The 11,481-nt window shown below is 34.6% G+C and overlaps 1 protein-coding gene across 3 annotated transcripts in view; it reads right to left on the bottom strand.

Annotated features, from left to right (window-relative positions):
* Nucleotides 1-1,895: 1,895 nt before the first annotated feature.
* Nucleotides 1,896-11,481, bottom strand: part of fnip1 (folliculin interacting protein 1) — a 145,590-nt gene continuing 136,004 nt past the window's right edge. For all 3 annotated transcript variants that reach the window (XM_061891512.1, XM_061891514.1, XM_061891513.1), the window contains 2 exons: nucleotides 6,022-6,137; nucleotides 1,896-3,098 (listed from right to left, as the gene is read on the bottom strand). In XM_061891512.1, the coding sequence (XP_061747496.1) occupies nucleotides 3,020-3,098; nucleotides 6,022-6,137 (195 nt within the window). In that variant the 3' untranslated portion in view covers nucleotides 1,896-3,019. The remainder of the gene's footprint in view (nucleotides 3,099-6,021; nucleotides 6,138-11,481) is intronic.

Here is an 11,481-nt window from a genome sequence, read left to right as displayed (position 1 = left end):
AGTGTGTGTGTGTATGTATATATATATAGCAAATAAATAAATGATAAATGGGCTGTACTTGTATAGCGCTTTTCTACCTTCAAGGTACTCAAAGTGCTTTGACATTACTTTCACATTTACCCATTCACACACTGATGGAGGGAGCTGCCATGCAAGGCGCTAACCAGAACCCATCAGGAGCAAGGGTGAAGTGTCTTGCTCATGGACACAACGGACGTGATGAGGTTCAAATATATGCATATACACATATATGCATATATATATATGCATATATATATATATATATATATATATATATATTATATATATATATATATATATATATATATATGCATATATGTGTATATGCATATATTTGAACCTCATCATTAATATCCTTGCGTGTTACCTTTGCTTGGTAAACGACTGATGTCTGTAAGCACCCTCCGTTGAGAGGGCAATCAGGTTTCTTGCGACAGTTACATTCCTTATTGGTTCAGAGTTACATTCCTAAACGACTCTGAAACCAATAAGGAATGTAACTGCCGCAAGAAACCAGATTGCCCTCTCAACGGAAGGTGCTTACAGACATCAGTCGTTTACCAAGCAACGGTAACACGCAAGGACATTAACACATCCGACACATACGTTGGATTAACCGAAGGAGCGTTCAAAACAAGATGGAATAATCACAACGCCTCCTTTAGAAACCAGACTTTGCAGAATTCTACAGAACTCAGCAAACACATTTGGAACCTCAAAGACAATAATGTTGAATATTCAATAACATGGCAAATTCTTGCATCCAGCACACCTTACAACAGTGGTAATAAAAGATGCAACCTATGATTAAAAGAGAAACTGTTTATTATATATCATCCAGATCTATCATCCCTCAACAAGCGCAGTGAAATCATTTCAACATGCCGCCACAGACGGAAACACCTCCTAGGTAACACATGAGCCAATCACCACACCCTACGCCTGCCTGTACCCACCCACTCTGTGCCCTATATAAACCATTGTATGTGAATGCTTCCATTAAAATCTCCTGATGATTGAGGGAACCCCTCATGAAACAGTTTTGTAGAGAAGAAAAAGTCTTGTGATTTTTCCCACACCTACATATACTCTATATATCCATCCATCATCTACCGCTTTTTCCCTTTGGGGTGGCGGGGGACGCTGGTGCCTATCTCATATATATATATATGTATATATATATAGGCTTTTTTAATAATCAAGTTTTGGATTAAACCATTAAAAAACTATAATAGATTTTATTAATGATACAGTTGATACTGCTTTTTACATTTTTGTTTTTCATTTTCTTGTTATATTTAATACGTGTAGTATTTGTATGTCTTCTCAGTTGTTTTGGAAACGTCCATCCTAAATTGGGCGAGAGTTGTTATATTTTATTGGATTAGAATTCTATGATTTTTGTAAATCAAATTTCAAAAAGATTATTTTAAGCCAACAGTGCGCTTTTAAGTCATAAAGTGGAGCTTTTGTAATCTGTTGGTTGTATTATCATTTATATAGCAAATAATATATGACCAAAATCGTGTTGAATCCGGAATAGATTGAAGTGAAGTGAATTATATTTATATAGCGATTTTCTCAAGTGTCTCAAAGCGCTTTACATAGTGAAACCCAATATCTAAGTTACATTTAAACCAGTGTGGGTGGCACTGGGAGCAGGTGGGTAAAGTGTCTTGCCCAAGGACACAACGACAGTGACTAGAACGGCGGAAGCGGGAATCGAACCTGCAACCCTCAAGTTGCTGGCACGGCCACTCTACTAACCGAGCTATGCCGTTCCCATTCTGAATTGAATCTTCACCCCAGGAATCATTGGTCTTTTTTTCCCCCCCCAATTGCAAATAAAAGGTGCTACTGATTGATGAGGCATCTTTCGTTCAAATGTCTGCATCTTTATTGCACAAAAATCCCAGAAAATTGGGAAAAAAATCATTTCCAGGAGACATATTCTTGAAAATCCTTACGTATAAATACATGGAAAAGAAATCGTACAGTCGGCAAAAATGAGCCGAATACACAAACCGAAATGGAGGCTTCAAAACGGAACAAAACAGATGTATAAACACACAAAAAAAGCAGTGAATATTAATAGTACAATTTGAGTGAGCAGCTGCCTTGATGTTGTTTTCAATGAAGACTCGGCGGCTGGGAAAAAAACGGAAACGTTGTTTGCACCTGTAAGCGGAATTAATAACTGATGTTTATGATGAAATATTGCTGATGCATCAAAAAACATGAAATCTGGGCGTGACTGAGACATTCTCGGCTTTTTACAATATATTTGTCCAACATCCAATCGGGCTTGAGGAACTGGAAATCATTCGTCGATTTGGCACGGCTGCAGCTTGAAAAAAAAACATAAAAAAGGTGCAAAAAGAATTCCTACCCACCGCTCCTCGCTGGCGAGAAGTTTTCCAAATATTCAGCATTTTTAGGACTCTTCCGAGGCACAAACATATGTGTAAAATCTGATGGTAATTTTAAAGAAAACAAACAAACAAACAAAAAAACAGCATCGAGTGAAATTACTTACATTCTTGTGATTTAAAAAGGTAAAAAAAAAAAAAAAAAATCCCTTTTTGTTTCAAAAATAAAAACACCCCATTAAAATTAGTGAGGTAGTTTTACTACAAATTTCAGGAAAAATCAATCATAATTTGGCCAGAATGAAAGTTGGAGTAGGAAAAATGGTGACATGTATCTTGTAAACAACTAAGTAATCCTCCTTTAAACACTCGGACTAACTTTGAGATTGTAGAAAAGACAAAAAAAAAAAATCATTATGATACAGAAAATGTGTGAAAAGTGTCTTCTCTTGGCATGTAAAGTCCGTGGAGTCTTTGGCTTGGTGTCCAACACATTCAAACTGTGCTCACTAGCACCCTCCAGTGGTGCAAAGTCGGCACTGCACCGCGTAGTAGCAGCAGCAGCAGCAGCAGCAGCAACAGCAGGGAGGCCTGCCAGAGGTCCTTAAAAAAACCTTTTCGACTGCTTTTCACAGTAAGATCTGGGCCACATAGGGAGAGTGCGTACTGGCCACGGCCGCCAGCAGGGGGAGGTCGCTGGACTCAATACTGACAAGACAGAAAGAGAACACAATATTAACAATACACTTGTAACAATACAATTGTGGAGGGGGGGCGTGGCCTGCGGGCCTGCCGCGGAACGGGGTGTGCCAGGTCTAGCCTCAAAGACAGCGACATTTGAGTGGATGGCCCAGGTGGGCCCTGCTATCTAATCACCTGTCGCCTTTATTAGCAGCAGCCGAGATGAGACACGGAGTTGGAGTCAGAGAGAGAGAGATCGACGGACTCTGAAAAGAACGACATTTTGCTGGAAAGCAAAAGCCGAGCAATCTTTGTGCAAAAAAACCCCAAAACAACAGTGTTATACCCAGAATTCTGGGCTCTCCTGGCAGTGTGTGGTGGTCTGAAGAACCCGCTAGAGCAGTGGTCCCCAACTTTTGTGTACCTGCGGAGCGGTCAAGACTTGATAATTTGTCCCGCAACCCGGCGGTGGGGCATGGGGGGGCGGGTGGGCGATTTTTTATTATCCATCCATCCATTTCCTACCGCTTATTCCCTTTTGGGGTCGCGGGGGATTTTTAATTATTTTTGATTTATTTATTTTATTTTGGGTTGGTGCACAATTAAGTGTATATTGTGTTTTTTATGTTGATTTAATAAAATAAAATAAAAAGATAATTAAAAAAAAAAAAATAAAAAAATAAAAATAAAAAAATAAAAATATATATTCTGCGGCCCAGTACCAATTGAGCCGCGGCCCGGTGGTTGGGGACCATTGCACTAGAGGGCAAATTCTACAACAACATTGACAATACACTAGGGTTGTCCCGATACCAATATTTTGGTACCGGTACCGAAACGTATTTTGATACTCTTGTAAAAAAAAGGGGACCACAAAAAAAAAATGATTGGCTTTATTTTAACAAAAAAAAATCTTAGGGTACATTAAACATATGTTTCTTATTGCAAGTATGTCTTTAAATAAAATAGCGAACATACTAGAGGTCAGGTTTAAACACTGATGACATCTATCAAACAAGACAAGAAGCAAGGAGTTAAACGGAGACAGAATTCAATTTAACTCAATCTAGGAGAAACGCACTGAGGAAAGATTGATTTGGACTTTCCCTGATTACATGGCAACAGCTGTTTCTAAAGGAAAGGGGGTCGTCAACAGCTGCTGCCTTTGTCACAAAACAGTTCAAAGAAAAGGTGCCTGGAGGGAGGTCGGATGAAGACAAAAAAAATTCCTGTGGATTACAATAGAAAAAAGAAACAGACGCCTTCACGTCGCTTCCCATCCTACACAGTGGAGTTGTACAAGCCTTCTGATTGGTAAGATCAAAGTCAGCTTTTGTCCTCCCGCCGGGAATTCATGGTAACACAAAGTTTTGTGATAACTTAGATAAAATTATTCTGACACTTAGCATTTTGTATTTTATTAGTAAGTAAACAAACAAAGGCTCCTAATTTCGCTGCTGACTATGTAGTAACATATTGTGTCATTTCCCATTCTATTATTTTGTCAACATTATAAAGGACAAGCTGTAAAAAATGATTATTAATCTACTTGTTCATTTACTGTTAATATCTGCTTACGTTCTCTTTTAACATGTTCTATCTACACTTATGTTAAAATGTAATAATCACTTAATCTTCTTTGGTTTGATACTTTACATTAGTTTTAGATGATACCACAAATTTGGGTATCGATCCGATACCAAGTCATTACAGGATCATACATTGGTCATATTCAAAGTCCTCATGTGTCCAGGGACATATTTCCTGAGTTAATAAAAAAGAAAAAAGATTTTGTGACGCTAAAAAAAATATTGATGTAATCATAGTAGTATCGACAAGATACGCTCCTTTATTTGGTATCATTACAGTCGATGTCGGATGTAGATCCACCCATGGCGTTTGTTTACATTCAGGCCCGTATCCTCCTGCGGTGTATAGTGTTGTGTTCCGGTCAGACCAGATCTTCTCCTGGTCACCCCCAGGTTCGTTTGATGACACATAAGCTGGTTTTAACTGAATCCGAGACAGAGTAGCTTATCTTGATATATTAATACCAAAGCTTTGGGAGACCAAATCTATGCACGACACATTCAAATCGCATTGCCCTAGTTGATCTGCTAATACTACCGAAGTTTCGCCTTTTACCCCCTCTCACTCGCCCCCTCCTCCTCTTAAGCCTGGGACATTTGGAATAAGAAGAGTGCTATGGCTCCTCGTTACATTCCAACCTTCAAGGTCTATGCATGGCCAACATTTAGCTGTTTTAAAACATGACTAGGATTTAAAAAGATATCAATCAATCAATCGTTTACTTATATAGCCCTAAATCACTAGTGTCTCAAAGGGCTGCACAAACCACCACGACATCCTCGGTAGGCCCACATAAGGGCAAGGAAAACTCACACCCAGTGGGACATCGGTGACAATAATGACCCAGTGGGACGTCGGTGACAATGATGACTATGAATATGATATCTATCATCGTCAGTAGTGAAGCATGTTTAGCTATTCCTCATCCTCCAGTGATAATGTTACATGTAAGAAACTTACTTTATTTGTCACCATGGAGGCGAGGATTAGTGGTTTAGAAGTAGCTACAACACTGCAGACTGCGGATGGGCGTTTCAGTGTTATATCTTCACCTTTATCATTAGTTTTTAAGCCAAAATGTGTCCGTTCTCCCTTTTCTTTCTACACACTGTATCTGCTTGTAAGCACTCAGTGTGTCCGCGCTGCCGAACATGCTCCTCTGCTCGTAAACCAGCAAAGCCATGATGCGACAACGTGCCCTCATGCTGGTTAAAAAAAGGAAGGGCAAGGGAGGGTCCTTTTCAGAGGTGGTATAGTACCGAATATGATTCATTAGTATCGCGGTACTATCGTAGAACCCTGCTATACACTATATAGCTATATAACAATAACACAACCATTGTTTGTTTCATGTGCTCACCCTAAAATCATGCCCAGTTCTTTGACGTGGACTCTCTTCTGGCCCTTTAGGTACTCGGCCAGCATCCTGCTCTTGAAGTAGATTTCCTGCAGGCGGTCCTCAAGATGCATGATGCACTAAAGACAAAATGGAAGTCAGACATCAAAAGTCTGAAGCACTCCAACACTGGATTTTGATGTGTAATGTGTAACAAGTACATGTTTAAAATGCAAATTAACGTGTAAAGAATGTGTCTAATGTGTAAAATGTAAAACTGTGTAACTTGTAACATGTACATGTGTGTAGCATGTGAATGTCTAAAATGTAAATATGTAACATGTAAATGTAAAATGTTAATGTGAAAGGTGTGAATGTGTAAAATGTAAATGTGTAATAGGTAAAATGTAAATGTGTAACATTTTAATGTGTAACTTGTAACAGGTATAACGTGTGAATGTGTAAATTTAAATAAGTAACATGTAAATGTGTAAATGGTAACATGTTGATGTGTAAAGTGTGAATGTGTAAAATGTAAATGTGTCATGTGTAAAATGTAAATGCGTAACTTGTGAGATGAACTGTAAATGTATAGTGTGTAAATGTGTAAAATGTAAATATGTAACATGTAAATGTGTAAAATGTAACTGTGTAAGGTGTGAATGTGTAAAATGTAAATATGTAACATGTGTATGTGTAATGTGTAAAATGTAAATGCGTAACTTGTGAGATGAACTGTAAATGTATAGTGTGTAAATGTGTAAAATGTAACATGTAAATGTGTAAAATGCAACATGTAACTGTGTAAGGTGTGAATGTGTAAAATGTAAATATGTAACATGTATATGTGTAATGTGTAAAATGTAAATGCGTAACATGTAGTGTAAATGTATAGTGTGTAAATATGTAACATGTAAATGTAGTGTGTAAATATGTAACATGTAAATATGTAACATGTAAACATGTAACATGTAAATGTGGAAAATGTAACATGTAACTGTGTAAGGTGTGAATGTGTAAAATGTAAATATGTAACTTAAAGTTAAAGTACCAATGATTGTCACACACACACTAGGTGTGGTGAAATGTGTCCTCTGCATTTGACCCATCCGCTTGATCACCTCCTGAGAAGTGAGGGGAGCAGTGAGCAGCAGCGGTGCCGCGCCCGGGAATCATTTATGGTGATTTAACCCCCAATTCCAACCCTTGATGCTGAGTGTCAAGCAGGGAGGTAATGGGTACCATTTTTGTAGTCTTTGGTATGACTCGGCCGGGATTTGAACTCCCAACCTACCGATCTCAAGGAGGACACTCTAACCACTAGGCCACTGAGTAACATGTAATGTGTAAAATGTAAATATGTAACATGTAAATGTGTAAAATGTAAAAAGTAAATATGTAACATGTAAATGTGTAAAATGTGACGTATGGGACGGCGTGGCGCAGTGGGAGAGTGGCCGTGCGCAACCCGAGGGTCACTGGTTCAAATCCCACCTGGAACCAACCTCGTCACGTCCGTTGTGTCCTGAGCAAGACACTTCACCCTTGCTCCTGATGGGTGCTGGTTGGCGCCTTGCATGGCAGCTCCCTCCATCAGTGTGTGAATGTGTGTGTGAATGGGTAAATGTGGAAGTAGTGTCAAAGCGCTTTGAGTACCTTGAAGGTAGAAAAGCGCTATACAAGTACAACCCATTTATTTATTATTTATGTAAATGTGTAAGGTGTGAATATGTAAATATGTGACTATGTAAGGTGTACATGTGTAAAATACAAAAGTGTAATGTGTAAAATATAAATGGGTAACATGTAAATGTATAAAATGTAACACGTAACAGTGTAAGGTGTGAATGTGTCAAATGTAAATGTGTAACATGTAAATGCATAACATGTGAATGTGCAAAATGTAAATATGTATCATGTAAATGTGTAACATGTACATTTGTAAGGTGTGAATGTGTAAAATGTAAATTTGTAACATGTAAATGTGTAAGGTGTGAATGTGTAAATAAGTAACATGTAAATGTGTTATATGTGGATGTTTAAAATGTAAATGTGTAATGTGTGAATGTGTTACGTGTGAATGTTCAAAATGTAAATGTATAATGTGCGAATGTGGAAAATATAAATGTGTAATTTGTAAATTTGTTATGTGAATTTTGAAAATGTAAATGTGTAAAGTGTAAAATAAAAATGTGTAACATGTACATGTGTAACGTATGAATGTCTAAAATGTAAATATGTAACATGTGAATGTGCAAAATGTAACATGCAAATGTATAACATGTAAATGTATAACGTGTGAATATCTAAAATGTAAATATGTAACATGTAAAAGTTGTGTGTAAAATGTAGCATGTAACTGTGTAACTTGTAAATGTGTTACGTGTGTAAATGTTCAAAATGTAAATATGTAACGCGTGAATGTGGAAAATGTAAATGTGTAACTTGTAACATGTAAATGTATAATGTGTAAAATGTAAATATGTAACATGTAAATATGTAACATGTAAATGTGTAACATGTAAATGTGTAACTTGTAACATGTAAATGTATAATGTGTGAATGTGGAAAATGTAAATGTGTAACTTGTAACATGTACATGTGTAATGTGTGAATGTGTAAAATGTAAATATGTAACATGTAAATGTGTAAATTTGTAACATGTAAATGTGTAAATTTTTAACATGTAAATGTGTAAGGTGTGAATGTGTAAATAAGTAACATGTAAATGTGTTATATGTGGATGTTTAAAATGTAAATGTGTAATGTGTGAATGTGTTACGTGTGAATGTTCAAAATGTAAATGTATAATGTGCGAATGTGGAAAATATAAATGTGTAATTTGTAAATTTGTTATGTGAATTTTGAAAATGTAAATGTGTAAAGTGTAAAATAAAAATGTGTAACATGTAAATGTGTAACGTATGAATGTCTAAAATGTAAATATGTAACATGTGAATGTGCAAAATGTAACATGCAAATGTATAACATGTAAATGTATAACGTGTGAATATCTAAAATGTAAATATGTAACATGTAAAAGTTGTGTGTAAAATGTAGCATGTAACTGTGTAACTTGTAAATGTGTTACGTGTGTAAATGTTCAAAATGTGAATATGTAACGCGTGAATGTGGAAAATGTAAATGTGTAACTTGTAACATGTAAATGTATAATGTGTAAAATGTAAATATGTAACATGTAAATGTGTAACATGTAAATGTGTAACTTGTAACATGTAAATGTATAATGTGTGAATGTGGAAAATGTAAATGTGTAACTTGTAACATGTACATGTGTAATGTGTGAATGTCTAAAATGTAAATATGTAACATGTAAATGTGTAAATTTGTAACATGTAAATGTGTAAATTTTTAACATGTAAATGTGTAAGGTGTGAATGTGTAAATAAGTAACATGTAAATGTGTTATATGTGGATGTTTAAAATGTAAATGTGTAATGTGTGAATGTGTTACGTGTGAATGTTCAAAATGTAAATGTATAATGTGCGAATGTGGAAAATATAAATGTGTAATTTGTAAATTTGTTGTGAATTTTGAAAATGAAAATGTGTAAAGAGTAAAATAAAAATGTGTAACATGTAAATGTGTAACGTATGAATGTCTAAAATGTAAATATGTAACATGTGAATGTGCAAAATGTAACATGCAAATGTATAACATGTAAATGTATAACGTGTGAATATCTAAAATGTAAATATGTAACATGTAAAAGTTGTGTGTAAAATGTAGCATGTAACTGTGTAACTTGTAAATGTGTTACGTGTGTAAATGTTCAAAATGTGAATATGTAACGCGTGAATGTGGAAAATGTAAATGTGTAACTTGTAACATGTAAATGTATAATGTGTAAAATGTAAATATGTAACATGTAAATGTGTAACATGTAAATGTGTAACTTGTAACATGTAAATGTATAATGTGTGAATGTGGAAAATGTAAATGTGTAACTTGTAACATGTACATGTGTAATGTGTGAATGTCTAAAATGTAAATATGTAACATGTAAATGTGTAAATTTGTAACATGTAAATGTGTAAATTTTTAACATGTAAATGTGTAAGGTGTGAATGTGTAAATAAGTAACATGTAAATGTGTTATATGTGGATGTTTAAAATGTAAATGTGTAATGTGTGAATGTGTTACGTGTGAATGTGTTACGTGTGAATGTTCAAAATGTAAATGTATAATGTGCGAATGTGGAAAATATAAATGTGTAATTTGTAAATTTGTTGTGAATTTTGAAAATGAAAATGTGTAAAGAGTAAAATAAAAATGTGTAACATGTACATGTGTAACGTATGAATGTCTAAAATGTAAATATGTAACATGTGAATGTGTAAAATGTAACATGCAAATGTATAACATGTAAATGTATAACGTGTGAGTATCTAAAATATAAATATGTAACATGTAAAAGTTGTGTGTAAAATGTAGCATGTAACTGTGTAACTTGTAAATGTGTTACGTGTGTAAATGTTCAAAATGTAAATGTGTAACGCGTGAATGTGGAAAATGTAAATGTGTAACTTGTAACATGTAAATGTATAATGTGTGAATGTGTAAAATGTAAATATGTAACATGTAAATTTGTAACATGTAACATGTAAATTTATAATGTGTGAATGTGGAAAATGTAAGTGTAACTTGTAACATGTACATGTATAATGTGTGAATGTGTAAAATGTAAATATGTAACATGTAAATGTGTAAATTTGTAACATGTAAATGTGTAAGGTGTGAATGTGTAAATAAGTAACATGTACATGTGTTGTATGTGGATGTTTAAAATGTAAATGTGTGAATGTGTTACGTGTGAATGTTCAAAATGTAAATGTATAATGTGCGAATGTGGAAAATATAAATGTGTAATTTGTAAATTTGTTATGTGAATTTTGAAAATGTAAATGTGTAAAGTGTAAAATAAAAATGTGTAACATGTAAATATGTAACGTATGAATGTCTAAAATGTAAATCTGTAACATGTGAATGTGTAAAATCTAACATGCAAATGTATAACATGTAAATGTATAACGTGTGAATGTCTAAAATGTAAATATGTAACATGTAAAAGTTGTGTGTAAAATGTAGCATGTAACTGTGTAACTTGTAAATGTGTTACGTGTGTAAATGTTCAAAATGTAAATGTGTAACGTGTGAATGCGGAAAATGTAAATGTGTAACTTGTAACATGTAAATGTATGTGTGAATGAGTAAAATGTAAATATGTAACATGTAAATGTGTTACGTGTGTACATGTTCAAAATGTAAATGTTTAACGTGTGAATGCGGAAAATGTAAATGTGTAACTTGTAACATGTAAATGTATGCGTGAATGTGTAAAATGTAAATATGTAACATGTAAATTTGTAAATTTGTAACATGTAAACATGTAACATGTAAATATATAATGTGTGAATATGGAAAATGTAAATATGTAACTTGTAACATGTAAATGTATAAT

Source organism: Nerophis ophidion, linkage group LG28 (assembly GCF_033978795.1).
Source record: "Nerophis ophidion isolate RoL-2023_Sa linkage group LG28, RoL_Noph_v1.0, whole genome shotgun sequence".
In the NCBI taxonomy this organism is placed as follows: Eukaryota; Metazoa; Chordata; class Actinopteri; order Syngnathiformes; family Syngnathidae; genus Nerophis; species Nerophis ophidion.
This window is presented reverse-complemented; position numbering and strand designations above follow the sequence as displayed.